At 38.8% G+C, this 19,313-nt stretch overlaps 1 protein-coding gene across 2 annotated transcripts in view; it reads right to left on the bottom strand.

The window, feature by feature from the left end:
- The window catches only part of ARHGEF26 (Rho guanine nucleotide exchange factor 26), a 181,717-nt gene that overhangs the window by 57,209 nt on the left and 105,195 nt on the right, over positions 1 to 19,313 (bottom strand). For both annotated transcript variants that reach the window (XM_077160830.1, XM_077160829.1), the window contains exons 7-9: positions 16,664 to 16,793; positions 12,991 to 13,065; positions 1,596 to 1,685 (exon numbers count right to left, since the gene is read on the bottom strand). In XM_077160830.1, coding sequence (XP_077016945.1) covers positions 1,596 to 1,685; positions 12,991 to 13,065; positions 16,664 to 16,793 — 295 coding nt within the window. The remainder of the gene's footprint in view (positions 1 to 1,595; positions 1,686 to 12,990; positions 13,066 to 16,663; positions 16,794 to 19,313) is intronic.

The following is a 19,313-nucleotide window of genomic DNA, read 5'->3' as shown; positions in this document are numbered from 1 at the left end:
TTTTCCCTCCCATCCTGCACCTTACTTTCTTCACTTAACAAAATAGAAGTACCCAAAAATAAATAAAAAGTACCCATATCAGAACCCCAAAATCTTAGCTCACTTTTTTAAAATATCTGAGTGGTATTATACTATTTGGGTGTTCTATATTCATAGATATTTAGGATGTTTCCAATCTTTTGCTAATATGAGCAATTACTGTATGAATAACTTGGTATACATCTATCTATCATTTCAGACATTTGTGAGTATATATGCAGGATAAATTCATAGAAGTAGAATTATTGGGTCATAATAACTTGCTTTTGTAATTCTGATAGTCTTTGCCAAATTACCCACCCCTGAAGTTGTAACACTCTATATAACATGTAAAAGTAACATATGTAACATATCAAAAATGTCTTTTCCCTACAATCTCACCAATAAAATGTACTATCACACTTTTGGTTTATTAATGAATTTAAGAGGTGAATTCGTTATCTGACTTTCAATTAGCAACTTTTTTTTTTCTGATTGAAGTAAAACATCTTTTCAAATGTTTGACTTATTTGTAGTTTCTTTTTGGTTAATGGTTTTTCTGATTTGCAGCTTTCCAATATGTTTTGCTCTTTTTCCTATCACTTTGTTTTCAAATATTGGGGATGCCTGGACCCAGGCCTGATACTAACACCAGCTAGCTGAGTGACCTTGGCTAACAATTCATTCTTTTCTGGGTTTCAATTTTCTCATTTATAAAACAAAAGAATACAGCTGTATTGAATCAGGAGTCCACAAACCATATGAGATGGCAGAGAATCTGCTCTTTATAAAACACTCTGAAATACTGACCATCATAATTCCATTGCATGGATTAGCAACAATTTTACCAGGGACAAAAAGCATGGCCAGTCATTTTAAATTGATTAATCAAATCTGTATATTATAAAATGAAACAGAAGCATGATATTGAGCACCCACATCCATTGTGAACAGAGCTCTAAGTTAACAAAGGACTGGCCATGACTTCCTCTGGTCATACTGTCTTTTTTTCTTATTGCTGATCTTGACATCTGCTCACGAGCAGTACTAGACAAGCAGTCACAGGCAGCACATATTAAATAAAGAATTATAGGGGAGGAACAAACTTGAAAAGAACTATCAATTAACAAACTTTTTTTTTTGCAAACTTGAAAAGGAGTGTCCTTATTTGATTTAGAATACCCTGGTCCTGCTCATGAGATACCACTAGACATTTTGAGAAGTATTGAAGAAATTTCTAAAAGGCTCCATTCAATTCTAAGATTCTATTATTTTAACCACTCTTAGCCTCAAGTTTGTATTTTCTTGGGAAAAAAAAAAAAAGAATGTGCTGACAGATAACACCTAACTTCTCTATGCCTGGCCTGGAAAAAGGTCACTCTTACCAGTGTGAGCAAAAGCAGAACTGCCCAAAGCATCTGCTACTGGGGCATTCAGGCTCCCTCTTATCAATTTAAGGCCCTTCTTTGAAAAGCAAATGCCTATTTGCTTCTGTTGGCCTCATTCAGCTCTCAGCATTCACATGCCTTTAAACCAGAGCATGTAATAAATCATTTTCTGTACAGTCAGGCAGATACCTTAATTTTAAATTCCAGCTGGGAGTTAATTGTATACATCATCTCAGTCCTTTCCATCTTCCGAGCGCCTTCATTGCACAGCCGAACCAACTGGGAACAACAGAATAATAAAGAGGGTTAATAGGTCAAGAAGAGAAACTTTACTTTCAAATGCAAACCTCCCTCAGGAAATCCTTGGCACAAGGAGAGCCTGAAGACTCATTTCTAACAGTGAAAGAACTAGCAGTTTTACACAATTAAGATACCATAACCAGTTAGAAGTGGTGTAATTAGAGATATAAAGACAGAAAAGAATGTCCAGAAACTTTTTGGGACACAAATCCTCTGTTCCCTCTTATTGCATGGTCCCTCCTCCACATACATACCAGATCTCTGTCCATTCTCTCCTTTGCTATGGCCCTCCTCATCTTTCCCCATGGGAACCTCACCCAACTTCAGTGGAAGCAGCATCCCTCTTCCCACTTCCAAATCAGAGAAGCTGGAGGCAGCTACAACGTCAAAGCCAAATTTTACGCTGAGTGTGAGGTGCACAGCAGGTGACAGTAAAGGTGGGAGGAAGGGCTAAGGGCTGGGAGGTGTTGGGGACGTTGGAGGTAGAATGAGGTGGGGACTGTCCAAGGAAAGCCTTCAGGTGGAACCTGATGGTCAGTGGGTCTTCAAAGATGGCCAATCTAAGAGAAATTCTGTTCAACTAGAATTCTGAATTACCTACAAATTGAATGCATTCATGGTCCTCTGATGAATACCTAGTATACACACAGTTCACTAGTCTGAAGCAAAACAAACTGCATTTATAATTTCTTACTAACTGGAAAACCTGGGAAAAAACCCCAGACAAGAACCAATGGCCATGAAAGGCTAATGAGATTGTTAAAAACAAAGCCTGAACATTCTAATTGTGCTTGTATTTAATATTACTGTTTTGTTAAGTACGTTATGCATGCCCTCTGTAAAAAAATAATAAGGATAAAACAGAAGTAAATAAAACAGGCCATAGAAGGTCCTGACCTAAACCCCAAACATAACTGTTAACAGGTTTGATTACATGCTTTCTTCTTTTTTTTCCTGTGCTTACATGAACAGATAAACACACACAAATATGTGTAGAAATTTTTCTTTCTTTTTTTTTTTTGGAGGTGGCTCATTCCAGGCTTGTCTCTAACCTGAATTTTCGTAATATTTCCCCTATAAACATATCACTCATTGTTTATTTAGCACGTACTATGCGTTAGGTGCTAGGATTATAACACTTATCCAGATATCCACAACCCATAACCTCATGGAGAAGCAGACAAGAGACATGTAAAATAATTATGAATTGAGATCCTAAAGAAAAAAGAAGAGGGAAATGAGGAGGCAGGAGGGTGGGGAGGGAGCCAGGGGAGCCTCTGAGGGTCATTTAAACAGAAACCTGAGGAGGAGAGGAAATTAGTATCCAAATAATAAAGGGAGGTGCAGTGGTCCAGGCAGAGTGAATACCACACAGAGGACCTGAGATAAAGTCCTGGCGTGCTTGCGAAAGTGAAAGAAGACCCTGACATGAAGGAAGGAGGCAGGAGGAGAAGCTAGAGAGATAGGCAGGGCCAATCCTGCCAGGTCTTGAGTTTGAATGGTGTTCTAAGTACAAAGAGAAGCCACCGGCAGGCTTCCAGCACAGAAGCAATATGATCCAGTTTGTGTTAAGACCATTACATGTAGTTTTCACAATTTATTTATTCCATCTTCTACTAAAAGACACTTAAATGGTTTCCAGCTGCTTACTAGCTTTCTGTATTTAAAGGTATATCTATCTTCAATTATAGTATATTTTTAGCTTTAAACAGCTGGTTAAAAGTCTGTAAGTTCAACTTAGGCACTGCTGGTAGGAATTTGTAAAGGTGCAGCTGCTATGGAAGACTGTTTGGCAGTTCCTTAGAAAACTAATATTGAGTTGCCCTACAACCTAGTAGTAGCACTACTCAGTATATCCCCAGAAAAGCTGAAAACAGTGAGACAGACATCTGCACACTGATCTTCACAGCAGCATTTTTCACAATGGCCAAAAGATGGAAACAATTCACATGCCCATCAACAGACGAGTGGGTTAAGAAAATGTGGAATATACAAAATATAGAATGGAATATTATGCAGCAATAAGGCGAAATGAGGTCCTGAAGCACATGATGACATGGATGAAACTTGAGGACGTGATGCTGAGTGAAAGCAGTCAGATACAAAAGGAGAGATACTGTATGGTTTTGCTATTATGACCCTGGTATAGGTAAATTCAGAGGCTTTTAATATAGAATATAGGGGACCTAGAGATACATGGAAGTTAGAGGTGGGTGAGCTGTTAGCTAATGAGATTCAGTTTAAATGTACGGGAATGGACAGATGGGAAGGTCATTCATTATAGGTAATATTGCCATATTGAAGGTGAACGTGATTGAAGGGGGTTGTATAGAGCCATGTCTCCCATCAACTAACACTACAAATAAAAGTAAGTTTTTGTATGAGCTACTTCAAAAGTATGAATCTTGTACAAAGAGTCAAAAATAGAGGGGCACAGGGGGGAAACTACTATTGCATACTATAGTCTACATTTAACAGGAAGACATCAACAGTACCACAGCAATATAAATAAAAAATTGGGGACAAGAGTTAAGTTCTATTTGGTGAGGGTGTGTTTCTCAGTTATTTTTCTCTTTGGAGCAATGATAATTGTCTAAAATTGAAAGTGCTGATGATTGCACAACTAAGTGAGGATAATATAAGACATGACTGTGGACATTATCCATGATGCCCAATGGAAGGAGGTGGCTAAAGGATACACTGGCTGAGAAGTAGAACTGTGGTGTATACATATGATAGAAACCTGTGTGGCTATAGAAAGGGACAAAGTCATGAGGCATGTAACAAGGTGAATGAACCTTGGGGACATTATGTGGTACAAAATAAGCCAGAAACAAAGGAGCAAGTATTGTATGGTCTCTTTTAGAAAATACTTATTAAGAAATTGGGGCCTCGATTGTAAGCTCTAGGGGAAGTTACATTTAGTCTGGAGTTGTAGATTTTGAGATGTTGACTATATATGTATAACCTGGTATATCCTTGGGACTTTGTTAACTGTGTGTCACAGTGGGAGTTCTAAAACTCTGAAAGTCAACATTGCTACATTCAACAACTGTTAAAGAAACCAAAAAAGATTAGGCTTCAATTAAAGATAGGAAGAAAGCTGATCAGGTTGGGACTAAGGTAAATCAGAATACAGGGGTAAGGAAGACATTGTCAAATTTTAGAATTTCAACTACCATAGGAGACTAAAGGAAGAGAGGTGTAGGTTGTCCAAAACCTAAATTTTCTTTAGCACATAATCTCACTCAACTTGTATGGAAAGATCATCTAAATGACCCAAATAGAGGAAGCCCAGAAGGGGAATGAGGATTTATAGTTCTGTATAGCTTAATGTAATACCCGGATACATTCCAGAGTATGCTGAGCATATAATTAAAAAGTATTGGCAGAGCTCCTTAAAGGATGGGAGAAAACTACAGAACTATTAAGGTTTACCCCAGGGGAAACCCCTGGCACTGTCTCAAACATTAGGGACACCCAAATGAATAGCCCAAGCCCTTGATCTTGGGGCTTGCTCTTGTGAAGCCTATTTCTGTTGTGTAGAAGCTAAGTCTACCTATAGTTATGCTTAATGTCTTAGAGTTACTTTCAGAAAACTTCTTTTGTTGCTCAGATGTGGCCTCTCTCTCTCTAAGCCCAACTCTGCAAAGAAAATCATTACCCTCCCCACTATGTGGGACATGACAAGCAGGGGCGAAAGTCTCCCTGGCAACGTGGGGCATGACTCCCAGGGATAAGCCTGGCCCTAGCACTATGGGATCGACAACACCTTCCTGACCAAAAGGGGGTAAAGAAAAGTAAAAAAATAAGGTGAAAGAGTTCAAATGGAGTGGAAAGACTATTCTGGAGGCTACTCTTATGCTAGCTTCAGCTCAATATTGCTAACTGCCAAGGTTTACCAAACCCCAACAGAATCCATCCCTGTCAACCTTAAGGAACACTTAGGACTTTATCTGAGAGTCTACAAAAGTTTCACACACTAGATTACTTTCCAGAAACCTACAACCTCCAGGTGGGTTCCTAGGCCAGGTAAGTCCTGAAATCCAGAGGGTCCAGCTTCTCCAAGAATATCAATTAGTCCCATCCACCTATCCCATAAAACTGACACCTTTAGGAATATGTCCATCCTGTTCATAGTTCCCAAATCTATGTTTCCTAGGTCTGACCTGTGGTTATTTTTTGTGAGACCCAGGAATCGAACCTGGGTCTCAGGAATGGCAGGTGAGAATTCTGCACTGAGTCACCATTGACCATCTGTCCTGTGTTTTTTTGATCCAATTTTTCAGATGACATGGCCTCTCAGGTGTCCTACGGCCATCTTCAACTTAGCACAGCCAAAGCTGAGTGAGTTATCACCTTCACCGCCTTCTTCCCCTCATCAATTCCCTACCCCAGGTTCTCTACCTGTGAATAAACCCAGTGTCATCTACTTTTCCAAGCCAAAAACCTGCTTGTCACCACTCTTTGACTTCCCCTCCTTTTTGCCCTCCACAACCAATGAGGCATGAAGTCTCCTTAGTGATTTTGTCCACTTCTATCTGCCCTGCTCCCTGAACTCAAATACAAACCCATTTCTCCTGCATGACTGTTCAGTCTCCTAATTCTTTGCCATCACTCCTGACCTACCTTCATACATCCTCCAAAATTTTACAATCAACTGATAGCTCTTTAATAGACATATTGCAAACATAAAAGTTCCCAGAACATTTTCAGCAATGGTGTCATCAGTGGAGTCAGCCTTAATATCTATTTTGAAAGAACACTTACTTGCGTATGTGTGCTCTAGTATTTATATTAAAATCAGCCTCAGTTCATTAAAGCCATAGCGCTTTCACTCAGCATCTGTCAAAACTATATTTCAGTGCAAGTAATAAAGAAATACAAATTAAAACAAAAATACTGTTTTTGACCTATCAAATTCACAAAGATTAACAGAATAATATTCGATGCTGGGAGGAGTAGAGTAAGAAAGACACTTTCGGCTACTGGTGGTGGACATGGAGATAGGAACAACCTTTCTGCAAAGCACATTTGCATTCTGTACAGACACATTTAAAACATCCCTACCTCTTTCTTTCAATAAATCAATTTCTATAAGTTTATCTTTACAAATAATCAGATGACACAATCATTTAATGCAGCACAATCAAGCACTATTTAGAACAATCAGTGAACTACGTGGCCTCTGAACCCATTTTTAAGCGTACATTTACACCCATATATACTAGTATTGGGATGGAAACCCAACTGGAAGGATAGGCAATATCACGGCAATCGTCATTACATTTGAGCTATAAAATTGATGCATTTTATAAAATTTGAGTTATAAGATTACTGAGGCATGCCTTTTAACTAAAATGTTCCAAATTTTCAGTAATGACTATTCATTACTTGTATTTATTTGAAAAACATATCTAAGTAATCACTAAATACATTCTTACAGAGCAGTCCTTAACAGTGAAAAAATAAAAGCCCCATGACTTCTCCCCTTCCACACTCCTCTCCCTTTACCATGGGTAACTATGGTTGAAAGTTTGATATTTATGATTCTGGGGCTATATATCTCAACAACATCCATACATTTATGTGTATATGTGTATGTGTGTGTGTGTATACACACATGCTTTAATTACCTAAATGTCACTACACTATGTGCACTGTTCTGTAACTTTTTTTTTTGTCACTTAATATAGCTTAGAGACCGTGCCATGTTAATAGATACATATTTAATTCTTTGTAAACAGCTGAAGTGTACTCTATAACATGGATATATTACAGGATACTATAAGACAGTATAGGTTGTAGTATGATAATGCGATGCCCTTAATGAGCTATTTAGAGGTTGCTACTCTCTCTACTCCCTTTTTCTACTATAGATAAGGCTATAAGAAATAGCCTTAGCCTTTTTTTTTTTTTTGGATGCATGGGTCAGGAACTGAACCCGGGTCTGCTGCATGGAAAGTGAGCATTCTACCACTGAACCACCTGTACACCCAGCCTTGGCTTTTCAAGCATTATGTGATTAAATATAAAATATCTGGAGGTCAAATTTTTGGGTCAAATGACATGAACATTTTTAACTTAGCTAAATATTCGAAACTGCCTTCCAATAAAATTACACCATTTTATTTCTGCTAAAAGCATACAAGATGGCTCAATTTCCCACATTCTTGTCCAAAGTGGCTAATATCAACATTTTAATCTAATTCCTTTTGCAATCAGAAAAATGTGGAAAGATTTATTTATAAAAAAATCAATGATACTGGAAAATAATCATGAAAATGTTAAGTGTAAAAAAACATAATATACCACACAGTATAAAACATATGGGTGAAAACAAGGCAAAGGAAAAACTGTCACATGAAAAAAGTCTTCACATTAGGCCTTCATAAAATGTGATTTAAATAAACACAGGAAGCACAGGCCTAAATGATAGCAATGCTATATAACTCAAGGATGGATGGTGTTGGGGACTGACCCCTAGTTCCCCACAAAAGACATGTCCAAATCCTATCCCCTGGTCCTATGGGTGTAAACCCATTTGAAAATAGGACCTTGGAAGATGTTACTAGTTAAGGTGAGCCAAATGAATGATGATAGGCTTTAATCCAATATAACTGGAGCTCTCAGGAGCAGAAACCTAAGAAAGAGACAGGAAGCAACTACGTGTTGGGAGGTAGAGATGGAGCCAGCCCCGAATTGCTACAGATGTTAGAGAAAACATGGTCCAATGATATCCTGATTTTGGATTTCTAGCTTCCAATACTGAAAGACAATAAATGCCTGTTGTTTAAGCCAATCAGCCTGGAGTATTTGTCACAGCAGCCCTAACCATGTGGTAACTAACACAGTTTGATTACAGGAGATATTCAAAACAGTAAGATGTTACAGAAAAAGTTAAGGAGATCTCAATTTTATATTACCTCTAGGAGAAAAAATCATAACTTAATACGATCTCCAAATGTAAACAATTTTTATAACTGAGGGTTAAAATAGTTATTCTAAATAGAAAAAAAAAAACAGCAGGGAACATTTAATTTGGGTGTAAGAAACCAGTTCTCTACTGCTCCTTTTACATCAGACATCACTCAGGACAAGCTGAACTCTCACGTTCTGGGGAAATTCCTTCCTACCATGTTAACAGAAAATCAGGAAGTGAACATGCTTTTCATTTAACAGAAAGATTTGCCTTTTTTTAATTTTCATGTGCAGTCACCGGGAATCGAGCCTGGGTCGCTGGCATGGCAGGTGAGAACTCTGCCACTGTGCCACCATCGCCCATTCAGATTTGCCCTGTTTTTGAGCCATCTGATTATCAGTGAGACTCTCAAACCAGTAAATTGTCACAGACATTTCACAGCATACTCGAACAATGGCACTGAAGTATTATCCACAGTATACAAATTAACTGCATCAGTGTTTTAATGATCAAAAAAGGTATCACTCATTTTTTCCATGAATGAGTAACTATCTAGAGAGACTTACCTAGGGTTTTAGGTGGAGTATAGTTCTAAAAATTTTGGCCTCAGCATACCCAATTGAATTAACTAAGTACTGGGAGTTCCCAATATCTCTGATTTCAGGTAAAGCAGACAAATGAAATTCTGTGTTTTAAGCTATAAACGCTCACTCTACCCAATCTTTCTGCTGCAAATACTGATATTGTTCTCCCAGAATCTGTAAAACTTAAACAATAACCTGCACAAATAAAAAAGAAAAAGAGCTGGCTACACTAATGACCTCAGTTTCCACATAACAATAGGAAACTGGGAAAATAATCTTGATATTCATGATCTGTATTCAATAGAGATAAGTTACACAAACACTGTTCTTTCACAGATAACATTTCCTAAGTGTATGTGCTTACAGGATCAACGTAAGGCAGTTCATGGGTCCATTACTTTTTGCCAGCCTTTCCTAAAATTACCAGTGCCAAATCAAGTGAACAGAGATGCCTGAAGGAATATATTAATCACACTGTAACCTGGATGAGAAACACTTGAAAAAATTAAAGAACATTTTGAAGTTCAGTTCTACACTCAATTACTAATATCTTATGTGGCTGGTGGGTTTGGAGATGTACATATATCCCAGAAAATCACGAATCACGTTCTTAAGCCTAATCCATTCCTGTGGGTGTAAACCCATTATAAGTAGGACCTCTTGATGAGGTTGCTTCAGTTAAGATGTAGCCAACCTTAGTTTGGTCTTAAACCTATTACTGGAGTCCTTTATAAGTGGAATGAAATTCAGAGAGAAAGAGCCAGACAAGGAGTAGCCAGAGCTGAACATCAATGGAACCTGGAAGAGAAGCAAGAGACCAGGAGATGCCACCATGTGCTTGCTATGTGACAAACTAACGACCAAGTAGTCCAGCTGCCAGCAGCCAGCCCCAGAATGCCAGTCTCTGGGGGAAAAAAACATCACCTTGGTGACTGTGCTGGTTTGAAACTGTTGTGTACCCCAGAAAAGCCATGCTCTCTAGTACTCATTCAATATTGTTGGGTAGGATCTTTTTGATTAAGTTGTTTCCATGGAGAGGTGACCCACTCAGCTATGGGTGGGAGCTTCTGATTAGAAGGTTCCATGGAGATGTGACCCACCCAATTGTAAGTGTGATCTTTCAATTAGGTGATTTCCATGGAGATGTATCTCCACCCATTTCAAGGGGGGTCTTAATCCACGTACTGGAGTCCTCTAAGACGGAATCATTTTGTAAAGAGCCAACAGATCAGACACAGCCAACATGAGACCCAAACGTTTGGAGATGCAGAAAGAAAACACCCCTAGGGAAGCTGTTTGAAACCAGAAGCCAAAGACCCCAGCAGACGCCAGCCATGTGCCTTTCCAGCTGACAGAGGTGTTCTGGACCCATGGGCTTTCTTGTATCAAGGCATCTTTCACTGGATGGCTTTATATGGACACTTTAATGGCCTTAGAACTGTCAACTTGCAACTTACTAAATTCCCGTTATAAAAGCCTTTCCATTTCTGGTATATTGCATTCTGGCAGCCCAAAACAATGATGCCTTGATTTGGACTTTTTTCCTAACCTCAAAACCATGAGCAAATAATTTTACATTTTTAACCCAAACCCTTTCATGGTATTTGCTTGAACACCTAGGAAACTAAAACACCTCATTTTCTCTTCTGTCCAAGTCCAAGGCAAGAACTTCTCCAGGACTTCTAAAGACCCTCCCTCCCCAACTCCTTGAGGGAAGCAACATAAGATTTGGGATTCTAAAGTACAGACCTCGGGGGCTATAAGACCTTAGGCAACTTCACAACTGTCACTTTTTAGTACTTCCCAACGTGGGGTATGCAGACCACTGATCAGACAAGAGATGAATTTAAGTGGTTTCCAGATAGAATTGCTTTTTATATAAAAATGTATATGAGATAAATAAAGAACCAGTTCATAAAACCGATGATTTTGCAAATATGATTGACAAGGGTGAGAATAAGTAAAACAGTCAGTTTAAAGTTGATTAAAAGAAACAGCCCTTCACAGGAAGGCAGTACACAGACAGGGCAAACTCATCAAGGTGGTAGCTGGGAGAAGTTCAGGAACCTGATTATCTCTGCTGCCCTGGGCAGGTTCTCACTGCATCCACACTCACTCCTATACCTTCCACTGTATCCTCTTAGTTAGAGAGCCTACATGCAACTAAACATAAATGTTTAAAAGAATCAAACCAATCAACCAACCAAAGAAAATATCTCACCCTCTCTGGCCTCCCCATCAGCTACCTTTCTAGAAAAAAGCTCTCTTTCTTTTTCCTCTGACAGCCAGCTTCTTGAAGCAGCTAGCTACATTGTTGGCTGTGAGCATTTTCACACCACCTACTCATTCCTCAACACACTCCACTCTGGCTTCCACACTCACCACTGCAAGGAAACTCACCACTGCAAGGGAACAAACTACCTGCTGATGACCCCAGTGAATGTTTCAATCATTTTCTCACTTGACCTTTCAGGAACATTATAAACAGAGTTGACTTTCCTTCTACTATGCTATCTGCCATTTGTCAGGCCATTAGAGTTTCCTCCTTCTTCTTCGGCTTTTTTAAGTCTCCTCTACTGACTCCTTTCCCCTAAATAAGACCTTGAATATTGGTGTTTCTCCTGGCAGTGTCTCAAACCCACTCTTCTTGTCATTCTATAAGCCCTTCCTGGGCCATATCAGCCACTTTCCTGGGTTTAAGTATCACCCATATGCTAATGATTTCATAATCCAGGTCTCCTCTTCAGGTCTCTCTTCTGTATTCCAGACCTATTTATTCAGTCAATTTGGATGTTGTATAAGAATCTCAATGATAACATGTTCAAAATGGACCTGATCAGCTTTCTCCCCATGTTCCTCTTATAGAGACAAAAAAAGAGCATCCACCCAGTTGCCCAAGCGAGAGACTATATTCCTTGATGTCTGTCTCCAATATGCTCACCCAAGCAATCAATCTTCAATTCTATTTCCCAATATATAGATCTACTTCTCTCACTTACAACTGCCACATCAGTATAGGCCACTGTCATCTCTTATCTAATCAAAGGAGCCTCTTTGTTTGTCCCTTCCCCATAGAAATCTTTGTTACACACGTATTTTACAACTTCCATGTCACCTTGGGATAAGGTCTATAATTCCCTAACACGCACAAGGCCCCTCATAAATGGCTTCCCGCTCCTGTCCCTCCTAGACTGAGATCAAGTCACATAAGTACACTCCACTTCTTAAAACTCTCCAAGCACTTTTTTTTGCCAGTAGGTCTCTACACATTCCTGAGACACTCCCCTTCCCTTAATCCCTGATTCACACCTACTTTTGCTTTATGTCTCAGTTTATGTATCACTATGTACTTCCTTATCATGTCACTCACCAGGCTTTATTGTAATTCTTATTTGATGTTCGCCTTCCCCATCATGCTGCATGCTCCATTAAGGCAGTAACCACATCTGTTTTGTTCATCACCATATTCCCAGGGGTTGGCACAGTGCTTAGTACAGGAGTTGGTACTCAGTAAATATTTGTTGAACGAGGGAAGGCATGAATAGCTATTCAGACACCAAAAGAAAATGAGACACGTATAGGCCCTTAACGCTAAACTGTAAGAGTAAAAAACACCAATGTCACTTGAGTACAGCAAGCATTATTTTGTTTTCCAGCTACCTAAAGAACGCAGTGCAAATGGCTGTGAGAATTTACCAATTTTCAACATCAAACCAAGACACCTTCTGTTCTAAGATATTTGTATGATTTACAGGCTGGTGAATTATTCAACAGTTACCTTGCTTACTTCCTTTAAGGCCCTTTTGCAGACTTCGTACTTTGGAGAATCCTTCGGTGTTTTTTGACAGATAGTCTGCAATGAAGTAAAAGTGAATAAAACAAGTCAATTTATTTTATTAAGAAAAATGAAAACAATGTCCAGCCATATCCCTTAACTCATAGCAAACTTAAGCATGCTGAACACAATATTATGGGATTAGAGTAATATTAAAATCAAGTTTAAAAACTAGGAAATAATCTTATACACACAGGATCCAAGTAAGTCCAGGGAATGGTTAAAAAAGAGAATAGATTTCAGAAATGGGTAAACTGGTCTCTGACCGTCCTGCATGTGCCCCTTATGAACTATTTAACCTAGATAGAGCAAGTCATCTTTTCGAGAAGCCTCAGTTTCCTCTTCTATAAAATTGGAAAAATGTCAACTATGCTACAAGGTTGTTGCAAGGGCTAAATGAGATAATGCATCCAAAGTGCTTTATAAGTAGTGCCTGGCATACAGGAGGTCCTTAACACATGAAAGTTTCCTTTAATTATCATCATTACCATCATCATCATTAGCATGGTAATTCTATTTGAAGATGATATAATGTGAATAAAAAGATCAAGAAAAGAGGGTGGCTAGATTCTCCCTTGAAACATTATACTGCAAAAGCTAGATTCTCCCTTGATACATTATACTGCAAGATTTCACTTGTGATGATAAAATTGAGTTCAAAGAGGGTCAAATCAGGGTAAATTGACTTACATTTAACTTTTGAAACCATGCAGATTCAAAACCAAATCTACCACTTTAAGCATTAATAATGTTTGTCTCAGCAAGTGTAAATTTCTAAATGAAGTAAAACTGAAGAGACAGTATTTTAAGTATATTTAGATTCTGCCTAGGTAGCCAGATTCTCACATATGGCAAACAGATCAGGGCAGCAGGCATCCTGCAGAGGTGGAAGGAAGCTGGCAACCAGTAAACCACTCGCACCTTCAGTGGAGACTAATACCAGGCCTGTAAATCAACAAGTCAGGCAGCAAGACTGCTGTATGTGAGCTGTGAGAAGTACAGAGTGTACCATCTGGGGTTTATATTAATGGTTTTCTCATTAAGAAATACATTCTACCCTCAACCAATTATAAGAAATACATTCTACCCTCAACCAGTACACATGCACATATAAGTTAAAAAGAGTTTTTGCTAAAAAAAATATTTAACCACCATATGAACTATGCACATTTATATGCTCTATATTATTTCATTTTTCAAAACATGAATCATGATTTACAAAGTTAATCTCATTGCTCATTAATGGGTACCAAAAGCAGTTTGGAAACTACTGGTTTAGATCCCTGAGAGCAGTTATCCATAATTAGAATTGGTAGCATCTTGGCATACTCTGAAATTTTACATAACATTTTGTGCATTCATGAATTTTCTAGGAAGAGGGTCTATTGATATATTTAGAATCTCGAAGGAGTCTGTGATCAATAAAAGAAGAAAATGTTTAGAGCCCACTGGGACATCATTACATAGTTCTCTAGCACTGTATAATATGGTATATGTTAGATACTGTGAGTCCCACTCTATTCAAACATTCTCTCAAAACTAAACAGAGTTAGAATTTAAAAAAAAAGATGAGCAATGATAGCATATACAGAATATAAGCATGCCTGGCCAAAATGCATTTTCAGGAGAAGAAAAACCAAGATGCCTGAAAGTCTAGAAGTTTAACACAATGAGAAATAACATATTTAGAAAGAACTCATTTCTCATAAAAGAATGAACTCTGAAAGTACATGTCCAATATAATGAGAAACGATACATTTAGAAAGTGCCCATTTCTAAATTAAAAAAAATAGTAATGTTTGAATTAATATTTGCTTATATTAATCAAAGTTTCATATATTTATGAAAATCTTAAACCTTTCTTAAGAAAAAATTTGGTTTTGATAACCTGGCTATTCTTAGACATGATAATATTGGCCTCAAAAAACAAAAGGGAAGGGTGGTACAATCAAAATTATAAATTTCCAAATATTTAGAAAGCTAATGACAGCTATTACAGCTAAAGCATGTGGAGGTCTGAAGGTGGTAGACTGAGATGAACTTAGAACAGCAAGGTGCTGTGAATTCTGAAATGATAGCCAGAACCTTCCCAATATTTTGCAGTGGAGTCAACAAAGTAACTGTGAAACACAAAATTTCTGGATTTTTTTGGAACATCTCTCAGAATTTACCATGAAATACAGAAAATAAGATTTACTGCATAACCTTACTCAATCATGATGTATTTGTTATAATATTTTTATTGTTTTGATTTGTAAAAATCAAGTAAAAAACTGCTATTATTTAACATAATTCAACTTTAATGTAGAAATATGATAAAATATTCTAATCTGATCAGAATGACACCATTTGGCCCATGAGTCGGATCAGACCTGTGTCCTGCCACCCCAGTCTCCTCCTGCTGCCCAGCTCTACCAGCCATGGCAAGTCCAGCATGACCAGAGAGTAGTGCTCCCAGCCCATTGCCCAGCTCTCTTCCCTGCTGTGCTTCCCACCAGGCAGTCTCCATGCACTTCCCAGCCATGTCTTGCCATTATTCATAAATGAATTCTTGCTTTCTTCATGAATGTTTCCTGAAATAAGAAGGATGCTGAGCTATTCTCACCTACTGTACTGGTTTGAATTTATGGACCTTTAATCCTCATTTAGTATTGCCTGGTGGGAATTTTAAAATTATCCATGGACATATGACCCACCCAATTGAGGGTAGTAACTTTTGATTAAATGATTTCCACAGAGCTATGTCTCCACCCATTTAAAATAGAGTTGCTTACTGGAGCCCTTTAAGAGGGGACCATTTTGGAAAGAGCGATAGAGCCTGCAAAGTGTGAGACCTTTGGAGATGAAGAAAGAAAACACCCCTGGGGGGAGCTTCATGAAACAAGAAGCTTGGAGAGAAAGCTAGCGGATGCTGCCATGTTTGCCATGTGCCCTTCCAGTTGAGAGAGAAATCCTGAATGTCACTGGCTTTCTTGAACCAAGGTATCTTTCCCTGGATGCCTTAGATTGAACATTTCTATAGCCTTGCTTTAGTTGGGACATTTTCATAGGTCTTAGAACTGTGGACTTGCAACTTAATAAACTTGTCCTTTTAAAAGTCATCTGTTTCTGGTATATTGCATTCCAGCAGCTAGCAAGCTAGAACACCTACCAGCGCAAACATAACAAGGGCAAATTTATCCCACGTGGAATGGATGTGTCATAGCATCCTGGAACATCACAGGTGGAAGGGATCTTAAGTGAGCCAAGGAAACTGAGGCCCAAAGAGATTAAGTGACTCGCTCAAGGTCACATGCTTAGGATCTCCGCCAGAAATGGGAATACAGGTCTTTTGACTTCTAGGTCCCAACAATTCTTTCTATTTCAAAAAGGATGAGCAAGTGGGTGATACAATCTAAATTCTTCCGTATAACCACACACAAGCCTAGATGAAAGAAAACACCCAAAGATAACACACCTGGGTGAGGCTTTCCAACAGAATAACGCCTTACCACTTAACTGGGGGATTTTCTAGAAGGGATATGTGCTAATTTAAGTGGAACAAGAATAATTTTCTCCACCAGATTTCCAGCAGCACAGCTACCTACAGAGAAAAAGCCCCCAGATCATGTCTTACGTCCATGAGCAGGGGAAGGCGGGTCACCCTCTGCATGGGGAGAATGAGAAAGGAGATCATGGGCAAGTTCCGGCAGTCTTCGTGGGACTCGATTCGGGATAACACTTCCTTAAAAGAAGGATTGGTGGCTCTGAGAGAAAACATAAGGAAACTTCAAAATGCTTTCATCACAAGTAAGAAGCAAGTCAAATGTATTACAAAATACTGTGAAAAATTAATATGTTATCAATGATTTTTAAATATAGGAAAACAAATACGCAATTACCTACACAGACATGATGGCTTGACTGCCTTATATTAAAAGCTGAATATAAGACATGAGTTGAAGACAGTATGAAGAAGATATAAATGTTTGAGCTAGTAATTTACAAAAAGGGAAAGTAAACAAATGAGACAACGGTATCAATAATAAATTAGTACACAGACTGGAGCTCGTATCTGACAATCTGTAAATGCATTCCATTAATAATATAACGTAAATTTTAAGTTCCTCCTCTAGCTCTGGACAATGACCCAAGAAAGAAACGTCAGTCAGACTCGACTATTTATTAGGAGGCTTTTGGTTTGTGTCCAAGGTCCTCTTTCTAACATGGAAAAACCTTTTGACCATGTTATCTAGAATATTCCTCCTCCTTGTCCAGTGACAAAATAACAGTGGCGATACGACCACATCTTTATAGAACTTAGCAAGATGTTCTGACATACATTATCTCACTGGAAACACCTCATGGAGGCCAGGTGGGGATTGCCATAAAGGAATGGAGGACCAGAAAGGTCCCTAACTCGCCAAGTAACAGACTTAATAAATGGCAAAGACGGACGTCCAATTGAGGGTGTGGGGTCCAGGTTACTGGAATATGTACTTCCACACTCCGAAAAGAAGAACCAGAAAGCACAGCACTGGCAGTCTTGATCGTCATTAAGGTATTTTGGAAATTCGATGATTTGATTCAAGTTCTGCTAAAAATAAATTAGGAAACACCAGAATAGCAAATTTTTTTAAAAAATGATACAGAAATGCTTTATTTTCATTTTCTCAATATAAGAAATTTTAAGTTTCCTTTCCCAGCTTTTAAAAGATTTTTAGGAAAAAAAAAAAGCTCCAACTCTAAACCAGTTGCATATTAAAATCACCCAGATTCCAGGCCCCCACACCCAAAGATTCTTAACAAATAATCTGGGATGGACCATGGGCATTGTCTGCTTGTTTTCAAAGATTTCTAGGTGCTTCTAATGTGCAGCTGAATTTGAAAGCCACTGCTCTAACACAGATTCTCACCAATTGCAACAAAATGCCTGAAAACACAGCTACTAATTTTCATGTGAAAACTTAAAGGATGGAATCCTTAAGCCAATTTAGATGAAATATTTATTTTTAAGAGTTAATGTACAGCAGTGGTTATTCACATTTTTTTAAATCATCCAAAAAAAAAAACAAACAAACCCAAATTTAGCTCTAACTCAAGTCTTTGTTTTCAAACATGCAATTTGCATTCTCTAACAATTACAGAGAAATCTCTATCACTCTTTCTACAAGTGGTTCCCAATAGAGGTGAGGGCTGATTGTCCCCCAAGGCGCATGGAGTCACATCTGGAGACATTTTTGATTGTCACAGCTGGGGTGAGAGGATGACATGGAATCTGGTGGGTAGAGGGCAGGGATGCTGCTAAACATCCCCGATACACAGGACAGCCCCTCACAACATCATCTGGCAAAGACTGAAACGTGCAGCCTTATACAAAAAATTTCATCTAGTGTAGGCAGTTGTGCAGTTGTGGGATTTCCTCCAGCCCACAGAAGTTTCATGAGGATGTGGAGGGGGAAGGGGATATGAGCTCTTCTCACCACCTTCGGGGGCTTTAATTGACTCTTTTTCTCCAAGCAACCTTGAGCTAATCACCAACCCCAACGCCTCCATAGGGGCCTTGCACATTGCGCAGGACCTACTGGAGGAGCCCCACGCTATGTTTATAAATGTCACCACTCCCAGGCAGGACGAAAATGATAACTGCCTGTGAGCCCCTGTGCCAGTTTGAAAGTATTATGCACCCTAGAAAAGCCATGTTTTAATCCTGATCCAATTTCATAGAGGCAGCTATTTCTTTTATCCTGCTTCAATATTGTAAGTAGAAACTTTTGATAAGATTATCTCAATGAAGATCTGACACACCCAACTGTGGGTGTGACCTTTTGATTAGATGGAGATGTGACTTCACCCATTCCAGGTGGGTCTTGTTTAGTTTACTAGAGTCTTCTAAAAGAGGAAACACTTTAGATAGACAAAGCTGACTCAGATGCCAACACTTAGAGAACAGAAACACGGATGTTTGGAGATGCTTGGAGCCTGGCAGATGACGCCATGAGAAGTTAAGCAAGCCAGAACTTGGAGAGAGCCAAGGGAAGCCAAGAGATGAAAGCCAGACCTGGAGAAGCAAAGTGGGGAACCACCACAGGAACAGAGGTTGAAAGCAGTGGAGCTCACGAGCAAGGGACCAGCAGATGCCAGCCAACATGACCTCCCAGCTGACAGAGCTGTTCCTGACTCATCGGCCTTCCTTGAATTAAGGTATCTTTTCTTGGATGCCTTAGTTTGGACATTTTAATAGGCTTAGAACTATAACTTGTAACTTATTAAATTACCCTTTTAAA

The sequence above is a fragment of the Tamandua tetradactyla genome, chromosome 5, assembly GCF_023851605.1.
Source record: "Tamandua tetradactyla isolate mTamTet1 chromosome 5, mTamTet1.pri, whole genome shotgun sequence".
NCBI classification, from domain to species: domain Eukaryota; kingdom Metazoa; phylum Chordata; class Mammalia; order Pilosa; family Myrmecophagidae; genus Tamandua; species Tamandua tetradactyla.
The sequence above is the reverse complement of the archived record's forward strand: the minus strand, read 5'-3'. Positions and strand labels throughout refer to the sequence as shown.